This window comes from Phyllobates terribilis, unplaced genomic scaffold (assembly GCF_046119375.1).
Source record: "Phyllobates terribilis strain yellow unplaced genomic scaffold, ASM4611937v1 Scaffold_29__1_contigs__length_15306474, whole genome shotgun sequence".
Classification (NCBI taxonomy): Eukaryota; Metazoa; Chordata; class Amphibia; order Anura; family Dendrobatidae; genus Phyllobates; species Phyllobates terribilis.
The window spans coordinates 12,753,982-12,778,182 of record NW_027362789.1 but is presented as its reverse complement, the minus strand read 5'-3'; the positions used below and the strand labels follow the sequence as shown (position 1 = coordinate 12,778,182).

Genomic DNA, 24,201 nt, shown 5'->3' with positions numbered 1-24,201 from the left:
GTCGTGGTGGCTCTTCAGGTCACATGGGCTCTAAGCCTTGCATAGCCTGGGCATTTTTTCAGATCGATAAGGATGACCCAACTCGTGTTATCTGTAACATTTGTCACCAAAAGCTAAGTAGAGGCCAAAAAATCCATAGTTTGAGTACTTCATGCATGAACCGTCACATGGATATGAAGCATAAGTTGCAGTGGGAAGCTCACTGTGCTACAATGTGGCCTAGCCGGCCGGGCCAACCGCCGTCTGCCCCATCTTGTGCATCCGCGGCCTCTTCATCCTCTGTGACTGGGGGGACAGCAGTCACACATGTTTTTGGATGCAGACCTGCCATCTCTTTACCCGCAACAGCGCCAGTGTGATTGGCAGGTCATCATTTCATTTGGAATTGAAACACCAGCTGGTGTTGAGCGCTCTCCGACATCGAGAGCACCACCTTTGGACCAAGGCAACCTAACTTTTCCGCCTGCATCTTCCTCACAGACCGGCAGTTTGCCGGGGACACCCTACTCAACCCCGTCTAAGCACAACAGCCAGCCCTCGGTCCCTCAGATGTGGACAAGTAAAGGACCATTTCCTCCTAGCCATGAGAAAGCTAAGAGGTTGAATTTCACCATCTGTAAGCTCTTGGCTACACAAATGCTGCCGTTCCGTCTGGTGGACACAGAGGATTTTCGAGACCTTATGTCTGTCGCAGTGCCCCAGTACCAGATGCCCAATCGGCACTACTTCTCAAAGAAAGGTGTGCCTGCGCTCCACCAGCATGTCGCACACAACATCACTGCTTCTTTGAGAAACTCTGTGTGTGACAGGGTACATCTCACCACAGACACTTGGACGAATAGGCATGGACAGGGGCGTTACATGTCGCTGACTGGGCACTGGGTAACTATGGTGACACCAGGACAAGGGGCTGCTGTCCCCACAAGTTGTGCGTCAATCCTCTTTATCTCAAAGTTCCTCCACTGCTTCTGCCTCCTCAACCTCCTCTCGGTCCTCCACCTACACCCAAAGCCTGTCTGGTAATGCCATCCGCCTTCTAACTGCGCAGAAGGAATCCTGCACACCTCCTTACTATGCTGGCCGCAGGGCTCAACGTCATCAGGCGGTTTTTACTTTGAAATGTCTGGGAAATGTGAGTTACACAGCTGAGGAGTTGTGGTCAGCTCTGGAGAACCAGTTTCATGAATGGTTGTCTCCACTGGACCTGCAACCAGGGAAGGCCGTGTGCGACAATGCTGCAAACCTGGGTGCGGCCCTTCACCGGGGCAATGTCACACATGTGCCTTGTATGGCTCACGTGTTGAACCTGGTTGTCCAGCAATTTTTAGCCCACTATCCCGGACTAGATGGCCTTCTGCAGAGGGCACAGTCGCTGTGTGATCACTTCCGCCGTTCACATCCCGCAGCTCAGCGACTTACATCTCTACAGAAGTCGTTGGGCCTGCCACTTCACCGGCTGAAATGCGATGTGCTGACACGGTGGAATTCAACTCTGCACATGTTGCAGCGACTGTGGCAGCACCAACAAGCCCTGGTGCAATACGTTGTGATGTATAGCCTGGGCCAACGAGATCCAGAGGTGGGGCAAATCACACTGGAGGAGTGGTCTCAGATCAGAGACCTATGCACCCTTCTGCACAGTTTTGAAATGGCGATGAAGATGTTTAATGCTGACGAAGCCATTATCTGCATGACTATTCCGGTGATTTACATGCTGGAGCACATGTTAAACAGAATTCGGAGTCAGGTGGTGGGACAAGAGGAGGTGAAGGAAGTAGAGGAGGAGGAGTTGTATGCAGAAGGGCTAACATCTGCAAAGTTCAGACGGTCGGCAGCACCAAGGCGGCAGGCATGGGAGGGTGGGGGAGAGGGATTAACCAGGGTGCATGTTAGCAGCCAAACTGTTGAGGAAGGTGCAGGAGCCAAGGAAGAAGTGGAGGACGAACTGGCGATGGGCATGGAAGACTCATCAGATGAGGGAGACCTTGATCACATTTCTGTTGTGCGAGGTTGAGGGGAGAGGGCAGAGGAAGGAAGCATGATTCTTACCTCGCCACCAACACAACAGGGACTTAGTGGTCCTGGATGCGCAAGACACATGAGTGCCTTCTTGCTGCACTACCTGCAACATGACCCTCGGATTGTCAGAATTCAAAATAATCCTGACTACTGGGTTGTCACACTCTTAGATCCCCGGTACAAAAGTAAATTTGCAGAAATAATTCCTGCCATAGAAAGGGATTCACGCATGCAGGAGTATCAGCAGAGGCTGTTACAGAATCTTACATCTGCTTTTCCACAAAACACCAGTGGTGCACGCAGTGAATCTCACAGTTCTAACTTGCCAACCGTGGGACTGTCGAGTCTTCAGCACTCAAACCGTAACAGAAACACAGTATCTGCCGGTAACAGCAATTTTGTGCAATCATTTCACCACTTTTTTAGCCCATCCTTTGCAAGGCCACAGGAGACAAGAAGTCTGACACATAGTCAACGCCTAGAGACGATGGAAAAGGAGTATCTCCAAGTGAACATCGAAGCCATGACTGTGTCACTGGACCCTTGCTCATTTTGGGCTTCCAATCTGGAAAAATGGCCAGAGCTCACCACTCACACCTTGGAGATCTTGTCGTGCCCCGCAGCCAGCGTTCTCTCTGAACGTGTGTTCAGCGCTGCTGGTGGTGTGCTGACAGATAAGCGCACGCAGCTGTCCACTGAGAATGTAGACAGACTCACGTTCATAAAGATGAACAAATCATGGATCCGCAAGGACTTTTCTACCCCTGTGTCATCCTGGGGAGAGTAAAAGCTTGAGGATTTGGTAAAATCACCTCACCAACCGTTTTAAGCAATTCTGGGGCAATTGATGCCACTTAAGTGGTGTCTGTGCCACAATTTTTGGAAAAAATGGAGACTCCTTTTGGAGTCCCCTTGCTGTGTTTTACGTGACGTTGGCATCGTCAATTCCAGGTGGGTTGGGTCACCCCCCCCCTTTTAACTGTAAGAAACTACATACACTATGGCTTGGGGTAACACAGATGGTTGAGTCTGAAGACCTGTTTACTCAGAGGTCTGCTCCAAAGCTTCAGTGTCTGCTAGTCAGCGTAGAATTTTTAACTGCATCTAGCCTAGGCAATACTTTGGGCCTAGTAGCCCAGCTGCGAAGCAAGCTGCACTGCCTGTGTATCTAATAAGAATTTTTAAATGCATCTAGCCTAGGCAGACTGTGAAGACCCCCAACCAAACCCAGACGCTCAGCCCCCCTACCGCCCCCCTTTCCTTGACAATACAATAATGTAACTCTTACAACTGGATGGGTGAGGATCGTTCACAGCTTTATTAACTCTTTATACTCATTCCATTATAAAGGTATTTTATTTCTAAAATAATTCAGCTTGTTGCAGCATGCCCTGGGTCTCCACACCGGCAAGTTGGCCAACTAGTGTAACTCTCCAACATGTTCTTTCTATTTCCAGGCCACGGAGGATCCTGCGTACTCGTATGCAGGACTCTGACCCCCATCCATCACTCTTAACGCTTGTTCCACTCCGTCCTGGAGTCCTGACAGGAATATGTCCAGTCCAATATCCATTAAGTGAACACCGTCGGGCCGTATGAGGCCTGCTTTATCTCCTTCCAGTTGTCGGTGTTGTATCACTACACAGCCTCTGTCTCTTCTAAATTTTGCCATCCCAATATTTATTACCCGCCTTGTCCGTTCGATGGCCGTGATGTCTCGCGCACCTTGCCATACCGCTATCTGCACAATCTCTGACCATACTATAGTTAGTTTTGTGAAAAATTCTGTGAAGCGCTCAGTGTCTAGTTTCATTATTGCCATTAGTTATGCGCTCTTGTGATGACCTAGGTCATTTCCCCTGGCCTGTATAACTAAGATGACCGGACCTCTTGCCTCTTTCCCTACCTTGATTACCTCCATTAGTACCCGTGGCCATAGCAGGCCTCCAATACCTCTCCAGTTGAAATATGTGTTAAGAAACTAATTTCCTCCCGCCTGGGCGGACTTTCGCCCTTTTTCTGCCAAATATATATACGAGTGGCCTATCACCCACACTGTTGGCTTAGCATCACCTGTAAAAGAGACAAACCACGTTAGGATAACAAGTCCGATCTTATGTATCTCGCCAAACACGTGGATCGCCATCTCCCTATCCTCTGAACTTCCGTTTCTGACAGTCCTGCTCTTGCTGCTTCCGTGGCCGCGCCTATGCGGAATGAGTGTGTCCCATAATCTTTGGGGTGGTTCCCTGCCGATGTTATACATTTATTAAATATAGCTTGGAACTGGTATCTTGATAATGGCATTCCATCAATGTGTGATAGGAAGAAATTACTTTGTGATCTGATGGTTATATATGTTTTTACTATTGTTACCCAACTCAGTGTACCGTTTGTGGGTTGTAGAAGTACCCAAGTGCCCCTGCCCGCTGGAACTGTTTTCGATTGGCGTATGCGTAGAAGTATTGCATTATTGGCTATGACTACGTCCTGGTGTAATAAGCCTGCACTGGTGGTAATTTTGGATTGAGGGACTAATTCGCTTATGCATAGCGCCCCGAAGAAGGCGATCGCAAATGCAGTAGACAGTAGTGTTGCTTCAAATTGTGAGTGTCATGTTAATGGTGTTAGGGATATGATGTGAGAAATCAGTTTTAGAGACACGGAACGGGACGTCTACACTCGACTTGGCTGACCCCTTTTCCACCCTTTTATGGATTGTCTGATGATGAATCTCTTTGTCACATCTCCCCAATTCAGTAGTTGGAATTGAAATGCTACTCCGGTCAGACACCACTGCGCTGACGCCCCTGATATGCCCCTCATCATTAGCTGGTGGAGAAATTCTATGGTGACTTGTAATCTGGCTTGTTCACATTGGTCAACCCGTCTGCCTGCCACTAGTCGTGTCCACTCTTCCCATGCCTTACCGTATGCTTGCCACGTCGACGGGGCAACTGACGCTCTGATTAATGGCATCAACTATTCGCCACTAGATCCCATAGGGAGGGTGGGCAACTGTTGCCCGATGGGTGGGCGTTGGGGATAAGCTCTGTGAAAATCTGCCAATTGAATTGTGATAAAGCGTTAGCAGCAGCTTTAGACCCCTCAGCATCGTGACTAGCACGGACCCATACATTGTGTTTTAGGCACAGGAATGCTAGCCGGCGTACTAGGCCTAGCACTGGGAGAGACGATGATGCCATCTTATTAATGCAGTGCGCTAGGCTGGTGTTTTGTGTTATGAAGCATATATTTTTGTTAGCCAGGCGTGCGCCCCATATTTCTATTGCTACCACTATTGGGAAGAAAAATTATTTTCCGGGCTAGATGCAGCTAAAAATTATTAGTAATTTCAAAGCTGGTGGAGCTTGGTATAGATGGCCTAATACAATGAGTACCACACACTACTACTATGCCCAAAATTATTTTCCAGGCAAGATGCAGCTAAAAATTATTAGTAATTTGGAACTGGTGGGGCTTAGTATAGATGGCCTAATAGCATGAGTACCACACACTGCTACTATGCCCAAAATTATTTTACAAGCAAGATGCAGTTAAAAAATATTATTAATTTCAAAGCTGGTGGAGCTTGGTATAGATGGCCTAATACAATGAGTACCACACACTGCTACTATGCCCAAAATTATTTTCCAGGCAAGATGCAGCTTAAAATTATTATTAATTTCAAAACTGGTGGAGCATGGTATAGATGGCCTAATACAATGAGTACCACACACTGCTACTATGCCCAAAATTATTTTCCAGGCAAGATGCAGCTAAAAATTATTAGTAATTTGAAAGCTGGTGGAGCTTAGCATAGATGGCCTAATAGAATGAGTACCACACACTGCTAATATGCCCAAAATTATTTTACAGGCAAGATGCAGCTAAAAATTATTATTAATTTCAAAGCTGGTGGAGCTTGGTATAGATGGCCTAATACAATGAGTACCACACACTGCTACAGGCCCAAAAGGTTTTACTTGGCTAGGTGCAGTAAAAAATTTGTATTACATACACAGGTGGTGTAGCTTGCAACACAGATAGGCTACTCCACTGACTAACACACACTGCAAGAGGCTCAAAAGGATTTGCTTAGCTAGATTTAGCCAAATGCTGTGAAAAACACTTGCACAGCACTAAAACAGACCTGCCTGGTAAAAAGTGATAGGAACTGATGTAACCTAGCCCTCAAAAGGGCTGCAATTACAACTAGTCCTTACTCCCAACCTATCTGTCGATTTAAGAGCACAGACCTGCCTGCTAAAAGTGCTAGGAACTGCTGTAACCTAGCCCTCAAAAGGGCTGCAATTACAAACTAGTCCCTACTCCCTACACCTTTCTGTCTATTTAAGAGAAAATTTGCTTGCAATTCAGTTACACAATATAGCGCTAACAGCAGCAGCAGTGCCGTCTAACACTCAGCTGCAGCAGTGAGAAAATGGTGGCGACGGGGAAAATGGCTTGGTCTTATAGGGCAAGGACATGTGACATACACAGCCAATGACACATGCCCTTGTTTGTGTGAAAAAAAGCACTTTGCTCCGTGTGTGCGCTGCTGATAGGCTGACAGACTGCACCTCCCCACTGTAAATGCGGGAAAGAGAAAAAAAAATGGAGATCTTCATTATTTCTGCAGAGATCCATCCCCTGCCCCTCCCCCCGCCCCGCTGTACACTCAAACTGCGTATTAACATTGATTAACAGTATTACTGTGAAAAAATCCAGTTACGATTTTGGTGCACGAACAGTTATCGAACATAACCTCGAACAGCCGGATTTTTTTCAAATCGTTCGGGTTCGTCGAACGGCTCGAACACCGCCCAAAACAGCTCGAATTTGAGATTGGCGAACAGTTCGATTCGAACACCGCTGGGAGGAACAATTTAATGATCAAGACATTGGTGTTAAGATAAGAGAAGGTTGGGGAAAAACCTGTAAAGCAATAACTTATGAAATGTGGAGGGAAACCCAATTTAAGATCATTCATAAAGCAAGATCCGCCTTTGATCTCCCCAAAACGCCCCTTAAACCTGATAGAATTACTTATTGTCCTAAATGTAAAACTCTTTCTATGGTCTTGTTACATGGACTTTTGCTGTATCCAGAATTATGAATCTGGGGGGCTATTCTAGATTGCATTAAAGAAATGTGGAACTTTAAAACACAACTCCCTCTTGTTTGTTTAAGATCCCCCATTATTATTATATGTTTTGGTTCTATTGGCAAAGCGTATGTTACTAGGTTGTTGGTTGGAACCTTCAATCCCGACTTTACAGGATTTTATCTCACAATTAAATCTATTATATCTAGAAAGAATAGACGCAGAAAAAAATAAACTCACGAGCAAATACTTTGTTAAATGGAAAAGTTTTATTGGAAAACACTGTAATCAAGAAGAAATCACACATATTGTAACGCCGTTTGTTAACTCTGTTTGGTGTCACACTGAAACATTGAGAGGGTCCCTAGGAAAACTACAAGACCCAACAGATGATTCTGCAAATATTGTTTGATACATAAGAATCTATTGGGAAAAGTAATAGATATTAGAACACATAATGAGAAACCAACTTGCATAAAGGTGTGAAATGGTTAGACAAAGATTAATAATGAATAGCATGTAGATCAGGGAAAGGAAGGAGGATGAGAATAAGAACAAATTAGAAAGGAAGGATTGATCCATGTCACAACATATGGCTGAAAGCTCAAGAATCAACAGCAAGACCCATTTGGATTGATTTTTTCTTGTGTTTATGTTTGGATGTGTTTTGAATTATCTTTACAATAAAAACAATAAAATGTTTTAAAAAAATAATAATAATAAAACTATGGGAGGCCATGAAGGCCTATGGTAGAGGAACACTTATAAGAGATATTATTAGATACAAAGCTAAAACTAAATAATTCACACAAGATTTCCAAAATGGGGAGCAACAGGCTGAGGTGCAATACACCCTAAACCCATCAGCTGGTAATGGCCGGGAGTAAGAGGCAGCTCAGAGATTATTTCATGATCATCTTATCTCTAAGGCAGAAAACAAGCAGTTCTTTACAAAGAAAAATATTTTTAACAGGGGGAAAGTGTGGAGCATCTTCTTTATACCGTAGATAAATCACAGGAGGGTCCATCTTAGGTCACGGAAAATAGAGACACCACAACAGGAAACAATAATGTGCTAAATGCCTTTCATACTTACTATTCTAATATTTATGAATCAAGATTTAGAGGAAATGAGGATGAACTTGGATTGTTTCTTGAGGATAAAAAATTACCTAAGTTTAAAGAGGAAAGTAGCTCCCAGGAAATCCACTGACAATGTCTGATCTTGAGGATGCATTACAGTCCCTTGCTAATGATAAGGCACCCGGCTCTGATGGACTGTCATGAGTTTTTAAAAAAATATAAGGATCTCCTAATCCCTAAACTATGAGATACTTTTAATGAAGCATTAGAATAGGGTCACATACCAAAATCTACGAATGAGGCAATTGTAGTGATCCTTTTGAAACCAGGGAAAGACCTGCTGTCATATCGTCCCTTTTTTCTTCTATCGGTAGACACTAAAATTATTGCAAAGGCCCTGGCAAATAGATTGTTTTACATTATTACAGAGATTATTCATCAGGATCATAATTGCATGTGAAACAAGAGGAAAGAAGGAAAGAATGTATGCTATGCAAAGAATAATAACATGATTTTAGCAAGCAGCAAAAATGAAGTAACTATAAAAGTAATTATAGCGTGGATATCGATATGTCCTTTACAGCGGAAGCTGGTAAGATTGTGTCAATATCCACCATGAAACGAGTACTGTATCAACATGGGCTGAAAGGCCACTCTGCCAGGAAGACGCCATTACTCCAAAAGAAACATAAAAAAGGCAGATTAATGTTTGCAAATGCACACAGGAACACAGACCTTAATTTTTGGAGACATGTCCCGTGGTCTGATGAAACTAAAATTGAACTTTTTGGACATAATGACCATTGTTGCGTTTGGAAGAAAAAGGAAGAAGCTTGGATGCCTAAGAACACCATCCCAACTGTGAAACACGAGGGTGTCAGCATCATGTTGTTGGTTTGTTTTGCTGCAGGAGGGACTGGTGCACTTCATAAAATAGATGGCATCATGAGAAAAGAACATTATGTAGCAATACTGAAGCAACATCTGAAACATCAGCCAGGAAGTTAAAGCTTGGGCAGAAATGGGTCTTCCAAATGGACAATGACCGAAAGCATACTGCCAAAATGGTAACAAAGTGGCTTAAGGATAGCAAAGTCAATGTTTTGGAGTGGCCATCACAAAGCCCTGATCTCAATCCTATTGAAGATTTATGAGCAAAGCTGAAAAAGCAGGTATGAGCAAGGTGACCTATAAACCTGGATCACTTACACCAGTTTTGTCAGGAGGAATGGGCCCAAATTCCGACCAACTATTGTGAGAAGCTTGTGGAAGGATATCCCAAACGTTTGACCCAAGTCATTCAGTTTAAGGCTAAGTGCCCACAATGCAGAAATGCTGCAAATTTTTTCCGCATCTCCCTGGCAGGAAAAATGCATGTGAATTTTACATGCATTTTTCATGTCAGGTAGAAGCGTTTGTCAAGAGTTTTTGTATGCATTTCTGCATGCGGGTTATCAAGCGCTTTTCCAAGAGATTTTAGCATCACTTGGAAAGTGCTTGACAACTTGGTCACACTATATAAATCCATGCAACCGGTATGGATTTATATAGTGTGACCAAGTTAATAGTTAAAAAAAAGAATAAAAATGGTAAAAAATAAAAAACAAACATTATACTTACCTTCCGATGGCCCCCGGTCTTTCCTCCGATGCGTCCGGTATCTTGTACAGTTCGCAATGGTGTAAAAGGACCTGCGGTGACATCATTTAGTCATGTGACAGGTCACACGACCGCTGACGTCAGCGGTCGCGTGACCTGTCACATGACTAAATGACATCACCGCAGGTCCTTTTACACCATTGCGAGCCGTACAACTGACCGGACGCATTGTACAGGAGACCGGGGGCCATCGGAAGGTAAACATAATATTTATTTTTTATTTTAAATTCTTTTTTTAACAGGTACTATGGTACCTGGATTAGGAGGAGAGTCTCATCTTCTCCAGACCCGGGTACCATCCGCACATTGAATTGCTTAAGATCCGCATGTGCACATGTAGTGATGCGAGTAGTAAGCGATTCAATGCAAGTCAATGGCGGCAATTACGCTGCGTGTCCGCAAAATTAATGGATATGGTGTGTATTTTTCCGCAATGATAATGGGGACCATGGGGCACGTATTACCAAGCATTTTGTAAGCGTTTTCGCTGTGGAAATTCCGCTGCAAAAATGCTTGAAAAACGCATATTGGGCACGCAGCCTAAGGGCAATGTTACCAAATACTAATGAAATGTATGTAAACTTTTGACTTTGCAGTAAGTAATAAAAATGCCATAAAACATTCTCTCTCTCTCATTATTCTGGCATTTGGCAAATATTATAAATTATGGTAATCCTAATTGACCTAAAACCGGAAAGGTTTATTCTGATTTCATGTCAGATATTGAGAAAAACATCATATGTGTCTTTTTATATAGTGTATGGAAACTTCTGGTTTCTACTGTAGGTGATATCCAGAAGTCTATTGATCCTATTCTGAACATTATTGGAGAGTTTGGTGAATGGTCAGGCCTGTCCATTAATTGGGATAAGTCGGTTATTCTACCATGTGATGATATCCCTGATTCCAGCATATTAGAACATACACGAATACAAAGGGTTGAGAAATTCTAATACCTTGGTATAAGTATAACAATAAGATCTCCGGATTACATTGTACTGAATCTATATCTTCTTCTGGAAAAGTATAAAAAGAAAATCGATGTGTGGTGGAGATTACCATTATCAGCTGTAGGAAGAGGGAACTTATTAAAAATGATATTGATGCCCCAACTCTTATACATTCTGCATAATGCCCCTATTTGGATCCATAATTCCCATTTTCAGAAAATTCATAGCAAGTTTCATTCTCTTATATGGAAAAAGAAATCGTCTAGGATAAAATGTGAATATCTACAAAGTGACGAGGAATCTGGTGGATTGGCGATTCCTAACGCACTAATATATTATATTGCAACATTTGGGTGGGTGGCAAAGCGCTGCAAACCCAAATAGTATTAAGGGGTTAATTACCTCAGGAACACCGTGGAATATTCCTATTCATATAGTGGAACTGAATGACCTCGCACACAAGAAATCACTATACCCTACACTTGCTCTACTCTACAAGGTCTGGGATAGGGGTAGAGATATAATGGAAATAGGAGACTGCAATGAATCTACACCTATATGGTTTAATAATAAATATGCAGAGGTCTATAAATTAGAGGGATTCCGGAGTTGGGTGGATAAAGGAATATATACGATATAAAACATATTGTGTGAAGGGATACTTAAGTGCTTTGATCAATTTTGGTTGACAAATAAACAATTGTATAAATATCTATAGTTTCGTCATTCATTTAATGCACAATCAAGATGGACGCCCTTTTGGGTAGAAAATAATACTTTTGTTAAGTTGGTATTAGAGAAGGGAAATACTAAGGGTCGTATTTCTGATATTTACTGAGTCCTTCTTGATAATTATTTTAAAAAATTTCCTTCTGCAGCTAGACAAAAATGGCTGGAGATATAGGTTCAATTTCTGAGGATTAGTGTTGAGCGAGTAAGTTCTGTCCGAGTATTTACAGCTGCTCGGTGATATGGTTGAATCGCTCCCGTGTGCATGATTTGCGACTGTTTGACAGCTTTATTACATGTGAGGAATGTGTAAGAAATAGACATTCCTCCCATGTAACAAAACTGTCAAACAGTCGCAAATCATGCACACAGGAGCGATTCAACCATATCACCGAGTAGCTATAAATACTCGGAGCTCGGCCCGAGCATACTCGGCGAAAGGGTTAATAGAACATACTCGCTCAACACTACTGAGGATCAATGGAGAGCGGTATTAGAACTGGTTCCCCAATTATCTTTACATGAGGGTCAGAGATTCTCCCAGATCATATTAATACACAGGAAATATAAGACGCCTAGATTCCTATGTAACATAGGATACCGGACTGCTGCTGAATGTCCAAGATGTAACATGGATGCTGCGGGCCTATTACATCCGCTATGGGAATGCCGGGAGATAAGTAAATACTGGAAAGGAGTTCTGTCTATTATAAAGAGGGTATATAAAATAGATATTCAACCAGACCCCAAAAATGCCTATTAGGTATATTAGAGGATGATATGGAATTTGACCCAATTTCATTAGGATTTCACATATTTTATTTCAAGCTAGGAAACATATTGCATTCAAACGGATTAACCCCTCACCTCCAGAAATTAGTGAACTCAAAAATAGGATAAATAATATTATCAGATTAGAAAAAGGGGTATATATAAAACGAAACTCAATGAATACATTTGAGAAAATATGGGGCTTTTGGTTGGATACACCTGGAATGCCATCAAGGGGGTTATTGTTGGAGAGACAATTTGACTTATAGGGGAAGGGGGGTATTGGCGAAGTCTAATGTTTCATTGTAATGTTAAGGAATTCCAATACACATGTGGTATGGGTAATATAGCACACCTATATGTGTATAGGATTGTAATGTTTATTACAATATTATGGTTATATAAAAGATTTCAAGAATGTGAAATGTTAATTGTAAGATATAGTGACTGCAAGTTATCAGATGGTAATGGGCAAACTGAAAGGATATACAGGAGAGATGCATGTATGTCATCCTATGGTATGTTATTTGATTATTGTATGTACTGGTTTCTTGTTTTGTCAAAAAAAAAAAACTAGTGAAAAAAATCTCAGAAGTGAATTGGATTAAAAAAAAAAGATCACGAAAAAGGCTTCTCCCCTGTGTGAATTCTCTTGTGACTATCAAGAATCATTTTACGATTAAAACATTTCCCACATTCTAAACATGAAAAAGGCTTCTCCCTTGTGTGAGTTCTTTGGTGATTAACAAGATCTGATTACTGGTTAAATCATTTCCCACATTCTGAACAGAAAAAAGGCTTCTCCCCTGTGTGAATTCTCTGGTGCTTAATCAAAGCTGATTTAAGGGTAAAACATTTCCCATATTCTAAACATGAAAAAGGCTTCTCCCCTGTGTGGGTTCTCTTGTGACTATCAAGAATCATTTTACGATTAAAACATTTCCCACATTCTAAACATGAAAAAGGCTTCTCCCCTGTGTGAGTTCTTTGGTGATTAACAAGATTTGATTTCTGGTTAAATCATTTCCCACATTCTGAATATGAAAAAGGCTTCTCCCCTGTGTGTATTTTTTGGTGGCTATCAAGGTGCGTTTTCCGGTTAAAACATTTCCCACATTCTGAACAGGAAAAAGGCTTCTCCCCTGTGTGAGTTCTCTGGTGACGAACAAGATCTGATTTCTGGTTAAAACATTTCCCACATTCTGAACATGAAAAAGGCTTCTCCCCTGTGTGTATTTTTTGGTGGCTATCAAGATGCGCTTTCCGGTTAAAACATTTCCCACATTCTGAACAGGAAAAAGGCTTCTCCCCTGTGTGGGTTCTCTGGTGTTTATTAAGATGTATTTTCTGGTTAAAACATTTCCCACATTCTGAACATAAAAAAGGCTTCTCCCCTGTGTGAGTTTTCTGGTGACGAACAAGATCTGATTTCTGGTTACAACATTTCCCACATTCTGAACATGAAAAAGGCTTCTCCCCTGTGTGTATTTTTTGGTGGCTATCAAGATGCGCTTTCCGGTTAAAACATTTCCCACATTCTGAACATGAAAAAGGCTTCTCCCCTGTGTGAGTTCTCTGGTGACGAACAAGATCTGATTTCTGATTACAACATTTCCCACATTCTGAACATGAAAAAGGCTTCTCCCCTGTGTGAGTTCCCTGGTGATTAACAAGATTTGTTTTCTGGTAAAAACATTTCCCACATTCTGAACAGGAAAAAGGCTTCTCCCCTGTGTGGGTTCTCTGGTGTTTATTAAGATGTATTTTCTGGTTAAAACATTTCCCACATTCTGAACATAAAAAAGGCTTCTCCCCTGTGTGAGTTTTCTGGTGACGAACAAGATCTGATTTCTGGTTACAACATTTCCCACATTCTGAACATGAAAAAGGCTTCTCCCCTGTGTGTACTTTTTGGTGGCTATCAAGATGCGCTTTCCGGTTAAAACATTTCCCACATTCTGAACATGAAAAAGGCTTCTCCCCTGTGTGAGTTCTCTGGTGACGAACAAGATCTGATTTCCGCTTAAAACATTTCCCACATTCTGAACATGAATAAGGCTTCTCCCCTGTGTGACTTCTCTGGTGATTAACAAAAACTGATTTCTGGTTAAAACATTTTCCATATTTGGAATAAAAAAATCTATTGTCCGCTGTGTGTATTTTTTGATGTTTAAGAATAGACTTTTCGAGGGTAAAACTATTTCCATTTTCTGAATGTGGAAATGGCTTCTTTGCTTTAGGAGCAGTTTGTTTTGTAATGCTTATTTTATTTTGATTTTCCTTAGTAGTCGGTAATGAATCAGAAGACAGGACCTGTTTCATAGAAGAAGTAATGGCATTCACTTCAATTGTATCCTGTGGGATCTCAAGATCATCCAATTTAAAAATCTCTTGTCCCTCTGATCTCCCGGTACAGTCATCTGCCAAGAAAAAAAACAATTATTAATTTTGAATAAAATATCCTTGAAATTTATATTTTTTAACATTTCTACTTAAAATGTCTAAACAATCAGATCCCTGGGCTACATGCTAATCCAGGGAAATGAAGAGATATATGCGCAAGTTTAAAAATCTATTTTATTAGACACAAATCTAAAAAAATAGAGGATTTTAAATATTCCTCTATTTTTTAGATTTGTGTCTAATAAAATTGATTTTTAAACTTGCCCATATATCTCTTCATTTCCCTGGATTAGCATGTAGCCCAGGGATGTGTTTGTTTAGATTGATTTAGAAGTGGTATTTTTCAGTGGGATTCTTGTGATAATTGTACTTAAAATGTCTGTAGAAATGGGAAGTTATTGACAGAATGACAGTTCACAGTCTAATAGAAAACCTCATAGGATGAACCAGTAGAGCGTGGTGTCCAACTGTTTGTTCATTCTGCCTCCAAAATATGGAATAAGAAGCCATCAAAAAATGTTATGTAGGCAAAAATAATACCAATAAAAACTTCTACTCATCTCACAAAAAACAAGTCCCCACTCAAGTCAAACAGAGGATTCCACATTATTAGATTCTCAAAGGCTCTTTAGAATCAACATGGCTTCCATAAACCAATCCAGTCAAATCCCCCACTCGCTTCTGCGTCCAAACAACATTTAGCATCCATGTATTTGGCAATACTATAGTGAGAGGAACCCACTTAATTTAAGGTGTGTGTCTCCTGGAGCTCAATCTGGGCACTATGCGTTTGGTAAAAAATGGCCAATGTGCAATTTTTTCTCTCCAACATCCACTGAGTGCTAATTTTCAGAAAGTGACTGTGGAGTCAAAATAATCAAAACTCCTATAGATTAATTCACTGAGAGTTATAATTTCCAAAATGAAGTCACTTTATGGGGATTTCTACTGCTTTGGTTTTCTGACATTTTGTCATATTACGGCTTCTGCAAATGGTGTGTCCCATCTCCTCTGGGATCTTCTCCTGCGATGTCAGCTTCTGTCACCAGAAGCCGCCTTATTCATCCTGCAGGCGGTGCTGGTGATGGAGGAGACGTCAGAACCAGAAGCTCTGGGCGGTGCAGGCTCTGTCCAGCCATTAGGATTCGGGTGCCTGTGACCTGTTGAACCATCCTGTCTGGCAATATGGGTGTGTGAGCAGTCCAGCTGAAGTAATCTACTTCAGCCAATTGGAAAACACCACACCCTACTAAAGCTGGAAGCATATTGCCGGAAGCTGCCAGATACAGCCTTGTTCTCCTCTGGTTCAGTCCTCTGTGCTCAGCTCCCGGCTTGTGTATTTGTTTCCTGTTGTGATCCCGGCCCGTTTACTGACTACTCTTGTGTCTTCTGATTTTGTATTTTCTCTGACCTCCATGTTCTGACCCGGCTACCTGACTATTCTTCTTGCCATCTCACACCACAGAACATCAGGTAACACCATGGCCCAAGCCTAGGGGTCTCTGTGTAAGTCCAGATCCATGTAGAGGGGTTAAATGGTGGGATCTAGAAAATGGAGTAGATAGCGCCAAGCCTGTTCGTGGTAGCCATCTTTTTAGATGTCAGGTGACCATGAACAGTGCCCCCAATACATTGTGTCTGTAAACTATTCCAGCAAGATCTGCATTCAAACAGCTAAATGGCGCTCCTTCCCTTCTTAACCTGCCATGTGCCCAGACAGTAGTGTACAACCGTATATAGGGGATCGTCAGATTCAAGAGAAGTTGGAATATTATTTGTAAGGTCCATTGGTTTCCTATTATCATTTGTGAAGAATCTCAAAGTTATCACCACATAAAGTTATACACGTCAGATCTGAAAAATGAGACCTGATTAACAACACAAAACTGGCTGCGGGAAGGGGTTAAATCAGAGTATTTTGGGCACTAACTACTGTAGTCAAAAACTGTGACTATAGACAATAACACATCTACTGAAATGATCAAACTCAACAGTCTTCATCAGTAATAAATGAGTAACTAGTGGTGAAACCTCTCTGGGGTAATTAGAGTATGGGGCTCGGTGGCTCTTGGCAATCTAAACTATTATAAGGGACAATATTTTCTATCAGATGAGTTTCAAGAAGAAAAAAATAGACATTCAAAGAGAACTTTTTATAATAGTGCAGAACTGAGGCGTCTTAAATTTAGATCTCGGACGTTTTGAAAAAGCAATGGAGATCTTTTTTCAAAGACTACCAGGGTATTAGAGTCTCACATAAGTGAGGCCGGCCGATCCCACCACAACCTGTTAAAAAAAAAAAAAAAAAAAAGTATTCTATGTTAGATCCCCAACAACAACATATGTTTGGAGGGAGACCTCCAACACTAAACTGGAGTTTAGAGAAAGTATTATCGCCCCCATTTCAGGGTGAGATTGTGCAGTAATCTGAATTCCTTAGGATCGAAAACATAATGGAATTTATGACGTGGAGTGAATCCATGAAACCAGGGCTGGAGCCAACACATCTCCTGCAGGCGGGAATAAATGTATATTACAGCCATCAGCCACGCACAGCTTAGAGATATATCATGCACAGGTGTAATGTTTTCTGTATAGTTTATCACAATCCTGTTTGAAGTTAGATTTAAAATAAATTTTAAAGTTTAGATAAAGACGGATTTTGGTAAGAACTTACCTGTAAAATCCTTTTCAGCGAAGGAAGGGAGACACAGACATTACTAGTGGGTAGGCGGAGCCCACACAGGATAGAACACCTCAGATTACAAAAAAGTGTTGACCGGCCCCTCCAGCTTGGGCTCCTCCTACTCCAGCTCTCCAATCCGTACACAAGCTAAGGAAGAGCAATTAACACCAGCGGAGCAACACAACCCCTTCTGAAAAACTTAGAAAAAAGCAAGAAGACAGGTTATGCATATAACAGAAAAAAACACACAGTCCCAGGTACTACTCACTGGACCTGACCACTGCGATGAGCTGGCAATGCTGGAACAGAGCCTTAGAGCGCCGACCCCAGCCCAGATAACCGCCATCAGAGAAGGGTCACGCCGCATCTGAAAACACAACAACACACTTCTGCCATGGGAGGGAGCTGTGTCTCCCTTCCTTCCTTCGCTGAAAAGGATTTTACAGGTAAGTTCTTACCAAAATCAGTCTTTCAGCAGCAGAAAGGAAGGAAGGGAGACACAGACATTACTAGTGGGACGTCTCAAAGCAGTCCAGAAATTAAGGGTGGGAAAAAAACAACAGAGGCAGATTCCCAACAACTTAGATAAATGCGCAACCAGCGCTAAACACAAGTTAAGGAGATAACCTAAACTACAGCCGCCTGCAGGACCCTACGTCCTAAGGCCGCATCCGCGGAAGCACTGACGTAAACCTTATAAAACTTTGTAAAAGTGTGGATGGAGCGCCAGGTAGCCGCCCGGCAGAGTTGAGCTGCCGAGGCCCCTTGATGAAAAGCCCACGATGAACTCACAGCTCTCGTGGAGTGAGCTCGAATCTTAATTGGGCAAGGCTCGCCCTTAAATCGGTAAGCTTCTAAAATGGCCGACCGAATCCATCGAGCTATAGTGTCCTTGGAAGCTCGTTGACCACGACGACGACCTGCTGGAATCACAAAAAGTGAGTCCGACTTCCGAAAACCTTGAGTAATAGACAAATAGAACTTTAAAGCCCGCACCAAATCCAATGTGTGCAAGGCCCGTTCCTTCGCATTCCTCGGCTCTGGACAGAGCGAGGGCAACACAATATCCAGGTTAACATGAAATTGTGACACCACCTTAGGTAGAAAGTCGCCCCGTGTGCGAAGCACTACACGATCCGGGTGAAACTCCAGAAAAGGAGGCGAGCAAGAAAGAGCCGCCAACTCAGAAACCCTTCTCAAAGAGGTGACCGCCACCAGGAAGGCAACCTTCCAGGAAAGCAATGAAAGGCTAACAGAGTCCATAGGCTCAAAAGGCCCATGTTGAAGAGCCTCCAAGACAAGATTGAGCCGCCAAGGAGTCACAAGTGCCTTCCGCGGCGGAAACTGACGGATTACCCCGCGAAAAAAGGAACGTACGTCCCTACGCGAGGCGATAGCCTTCCGAAACAGCAAGGATAGAGCGGAAACCTGACCCTTCAGGGTGCTAACTGCCAAACCCTTGTCCAGCCCATACTGCAAAAAGGCCAACAAATTGGGAATGGAAAAAATCCTCGGGTTCCTTGAAGAACCGGAACACCACGAGAAGAAGGCTTCCCAAGTCTTGTGATAAATCCTAGTGGTAGCAGTACCTCTGGCCGCTCGCAGAGTGGCAATGACTTCGGCTGAAAATCCTTGACGGGTCAAGATTTCGGTCTCAAGAGCCACGCCGTCAAACGCAGAGACTTCAGGTCCGGATGACGAATGGGCCCCTGGGTTAACAGGTCCGGGCGAAGTGGAAGTGGAAGCGGAGGCACTGCCAGAAGCGACACCAGCGTTGAGAACCACGTCCTCCTTGGCCAATCTGGGGCCACCAACATAGCCGAGACTCTCTCCAGTTTGATCCGACGTAACACCAGAGGAAGTAAGGATATCGGCGGAAACACATAGATCAGCTCGAATTGGTCCCACGGAGCCACTAGAGCATCCACCGCCACAGCCTCCGGGTCCTTGTACCTGGACATGAACGTCGGTAACCTGGCGTTGAACCTGGATGCCATCAAATCCACTTGGGGAGTTCCCCAACGGGAGCACAGTAGTGCAAAAACTTCCGGATGAAGACTCCATTCTCTGGGATCCACCTTCTCGTGACTGAGGAAGTCCGCCGTGATATTCTGGACTCCTGGGATGTGAATTGCGGAGATGGCTGGAACCCTGGCTTCGGCCCATACCATGATCCGAGAGACCTCCATCATGAGCCTGGAGCTCCTCGTCCCACCTTGATGGTTGATATACGCGGCCGCCGTCGCGTTGTCTGTCTGCACTCGGACTGGCAGACCGCTTAAAGGGACCGTCCAGTGTTGGAGGCAAAGGAAAAATCGCCCTCAACTCCAGGAGGTTGATCGGCAGGACAGACTCTTCTGACGACCATACTCCCTGAACCCAGAGATCGTTCCAGACCCCCCCCCCAGCCCGTCAGACTGGCATCGGTGGTTATGACCGACCACCGCGGAAGGAGGAAGGACTTCCCCTGGGATAACGCTTCTGGATGTAACCACCATCCTAGAGACTCTCGCACCCTGTGGGAGATGATGACAATGCGATCCAGCGAAGCTTGCGATCGATCCCAACGGGTCAGAATGAGCATTTGGAGACCCCTGGAATGAAATTGAGCAAACGGGACCGCTTCCATTGACGCCACCATCAAACCCAGAAGGCGCATACACCTTCGAAGGGACATTGCTGTCGAAGACTTCATAACCTGTACATGTTGACGAAGACTTGCTTGCTTGTCCGGAGGCAAGGACACCACTGCCCGTACCGTGTCGAAGTGCATCCCCAAAAACAGGATTGACTGCGACGGTTCCAAAGATGACTTCTTCCAATTGACTAGCCATCCGAAGTCCTCCAGGAGCTGAAGGGATAGATTGCGAGCCCTCACCGGCTCCTCCTCTGTGGACGCCACAATCAAAAGGTCGTCTAAGTAGGGAAGAATTGTCACCCCCTGCCTTCGAAGGATCGCCATGAGAGGCGCCAGAATTTTTGTAAAAACTCTGGGCGCTGATGCCAACCCGAATGGCAGGGCCACAAACTGGTAATGGTCCTGACCTATGGCAAAACGTAGGAAGCGCTGGTGAGCCCTTCTGATGGGAATATGCAAATAAGCGTCACGAATGTCGATTGACACTAAAAAAATTGTTCTGCGACAGAGCCGCCACAACTGAGCGAAGCGACCCCATGCGGAATTTCCGGGTCCGGACATGCAGATTCAATTTTTTGAGATCCAGAATGGGGCGAAATTTGCCCTCCTTTTTGGGGACCACAAAGAGGTTGGAGTAAAACCCCCTTCCCCAATCCTCCGGCGGAACCGGCACCACCACACCATTCTGCAGAAGGGAATCGACCTCCCGCCGTAGAGCGGTAGCTAGCTCGGGCTCTGACGGAATGCGAGATTGGCAAAATCTGTCCGGGGGTCGAGAAAGAAACTCTATGAAATAGCCTGCCGACACAACCCGCGTCATCCAGGCGTCTGAAACGTGGGACGCCCAAGTCGGCTCGAACTGGAGCAGGCGACCCCCCACTCGAGTGAAACCCTGGCGTCAGTCCGCCTTAGTGGGCTTTTTGTCAGCTTCCCGTTTGTCTTGATGGAAGTTCTGTTTCCAGGGAGTGCGGGATTTCTGAGAGATCTTTTTTCCCGAAAACGAGGGACGACCCGATCCCCAAGAGGGCTGACCGAACCGACCCCTGGGCCGAAAGGGCCGCCGACTACTACCGGCACTAGACTTGCCAGACGCAGAAGCCACAGCTCTACGCTGCGGTAAAGCCGTTTCTTTTGCCTTGGCCTTCGCAATCAGTTCCGTGAGGTCAGACCCAAACAGCTGACCACCCTTGTAAGCTAAACACCGCAAACCTTGCTTGGAAACCGCGTCTCCGGTCCACTGCTTAAGCCACAGTGCTCTTCTGACTGTGACAGCCGAGGATTGCGCCCTGGACAGCAGTGACGTAGTATCCAGAACTGCATCTCTGCCATATCGCGCTGCCTCTTCCAACAACTTGAAAAGCCCTTCTACCTCGGATAGCGGGGATCCATCTTGCCACGCCGTCCGTAGGCGGTCCAACCACCTCAGGGAAGCTTCACCAGCACACATGGCTCCTAAAGCCGCTCTAAATCCATGACCCGCGGCCTCGTAGATGGATTTAGCCGCCATCTCCGTTTTTCTGTCCAGCGGATCCTGCAGACTCGCCTTCCCTTTAACAGGAAGTAATGAAGATTTGCTAAGCTGGGATAAAGGGATATCCACTTCAGGAGAAGGAATCCAATTAGCAATCGACTCCGTAGAACACGGATACAGTGCCTCAAAAAACCGTGTCCCCTGAAAACGCTTATCTGGACACAAGCGTTCCTTCTCCACTGCCCCATCAAGTTCATCCAGAGATGGTAACGTTGACCGCGACCTATGCGACTCCTGAAAAAGCCGGGCCGACTTACCAGGGCGTCTAGCTACCTCCTCCGGTAACTGTAACGCCTCCCTCATAGCTCCAATAAAAGCATCCACACGGCCCAAAAGAGAGGCAGAGCGCCCCTGCCGATCCTCTTTATCCGAATCGGACATCTCCCCAGCAGAGCTTGAAGGGGAACCCTCCACATCAGAGATCTCCGAGTCGCTGCGCGGGGAGGACAGTACCGGCCTGTGGCGCTTCCTGCCATGAGAAGACAGTTGGGATCTAGCTGACACCCAATGACCTAGAAGGTCAGACAGGCTATCAATAGAACGAGTGAGAGCCTCCATTTTAACATCACCGAGTCCCCCGACCTGCGCTGCACTTGACGCCGTCGAGGACTCCTGCTAGTCAGATACGCGAGACTGATCCTGTAGCGGACCTGGGAGACGGACCGCGCCTCCTGGACCCTGATCTGACATGCCCTCACACAGTATATAGCAGGCTTAAGCCTGTCAGTAACTAGGACAGTGTGGCTTCTAAAAGGAAAGAAACGAACGCTGAAGGGTTAAGGCTCTTACAGGGAGAGCTACCCCAGCTGTCCCCCAATTAAGGGTTAACCGCCTACCAGGGGGTTAATGCAGCAGACTCCCCACAACCTCTGCTAAATGAAAGAGGTGTGCGAGTCCCAGACAAAAAAACCTCTATATGAGGTAGCAGCTGCAGGGGGTGAGGAGGTTAAGCTTCTGCCCTGACAGGCAGAAGCGACTCACCCAGCTGGCCGCAGTGCAGTGTTTCTTCGGTTCTGACGGGAGGAGAGGAGAGTGAGGAGCCGGAGGAGGCCGTCAGCAATGGCCGCCGCGCAGTGAAAAGAGAAGCCAGAAGGGGAGGGACAGGAGAAAGCGCGCGCTCAGAGCGCTACCTGCCCGCGAAAAGACCGGGAAGGCGCGAAGCCACGCCCCCCGCCGGCATTCAAAAAGGCGCGCGACTTCTCCGCTCTCCGCTCCTGCCCCGCTTCACATGTCCTGCAGGGATCCACCTGCGGACGAAAAACACACAGTCACCAACGATACATGTAACAGCGGCCGCCGCAGAAGCCGCTGAAGCACTCAAACACATTTACAAATGCTGAGTACTCACCCAGCTGAGCGCCACAGGGACCCCCAGGGATTTGTGGCGCTGTGGCCCTTAGCTTCCCCCCAGGAGGGAGCGTGCAGGGACCCCAATGGCGCGGTTTGCGTCTCCTCCGGGAAGCGTCCCTCATCCCCCAGGGCCGGCAGGGTTCCGCAGGGACCACCATAAAGGGTATGCAGATCCGCCAGGGGAGGGGTGGGGGTCCAGCAGCGCTGAGACCCCTGAGACCTCTAGACCACGGGGGGTCCAAGTCTCTGTCCGATAAAAATAAAAAAAAATTCTGAGGAGCTGCTCCAGCAGCGACTATCCTCTGCGACCTCAAATTTTAGACTGGAGAGCTGGAGTAGGAGGAGCCCAAGCTGGAGGGGCCGGTCAACACTTTTTTGTAATCTGAGGTGTTCTATCCTGTGTGGGCTCCGCCTACCCGCTAGTAATGTCTGTGTCTCCCTTCCTTCCATTCTGCTGCTGAAAAGGAAACTCTGCTGTTATTGCATCATTACCCTCCGCTTTCTCTTACAGGCCCATCATAATATTTTTCTTCAAGTGATTTTCTCACTTGTCAGCACATTCTACATACGCTGACATTTGGCTTTATAGTTTACAGATCTGGGCAGGTAACGGTCAGCGTCTTCTAATCCCAGGGAGTAGGTGGATCCTCCAGGTTGTAAGTGCTACAGAAAAGGTCTTTTACAATTCACAAAGTCATTTGAACATTTTCAGATAGAGGAGAATGTTATGCTCCAGCGGCAAAATGGTGATCACACGATTGTGATACAGCCGGACTACCGAACTGATAAAGCAGCCACAGCCGGTGACTGAGAAGAATCTGTGACTTCTCTGCATTTAGTGGTTACTACTCACCTGGGTAGTCATATGTAGGAATCTCCTCTTTACACCACTCATCACCCCTCACATATGTCTCTGTAGTATTAATATGGGTCAGATCTTCACCCTGAAACAAATATTGTAAAAGTCACAGACTGATGGAGAAGTCCCATCTATGATCAGCTCTAATCCTGCCATCTCCACCGCTCTCATTACACGAGTATAAAACATATAATACTGGTGGATAAAACAAGACTGAGCACAAGACCTTCACAGCCGTCTACACACCATAGGGGAGATCTCATGACACCATCTCTCCATCTACCTGATGATCCTGAGGAACATTGGGATCTTCTTGTTTACAGTCCTGTGGAAGAAGAGGACGGGGACATCTCTCTGGTGTTGTCCTCTTACTGGATAGATCTGGAGGAAACACATACAGGGACTGAATTCATTCT

General features: G+C 45.0%; 1 protein-coding gene across 1 annotated transcript; it reads right to left on the bottom strand.

Moving 5' to 3' along the window:
• Positions 1-11,914: 11,914 nt before the first annotated feature.
• On the bottom strand, positions 11,915-24,198 carry LOC141178713 (uncharacterized). Its single transcript, XM_073660590.1, has 3 exons — positions 24,184-24,198; positions 23,780-23,870; positions 11,915-14,738 (listed from the first exon to the last, which is right to left on the bottom strand). The coding sequence occupies exons 1-3, from the start codon at positions 24,196-24,198 to the stop codon at positions 13,339-13,341; spliced, it is 1,506 nt and encodes a 501-aa protein (XP_073516691.1). The 3' UTR covers positions 11,915-13,338.
• Between the last annotated feature and the right edge of the window lie 3 nt (positions 24,199-24,201).

What these genes read in the sequence shown, in the direction of transcription:
- LOC141178713 (XM_073660590.1), bottom strand. An exon ending in TCCTACATATGACTACCCAG is followed by an intron (nt 14,739 to 23,779) that starts GTGAGTAGTAAC and finishes TTTTCTTGGCAG; the next exon opens with ATGACTGTACCGGGAGATCA.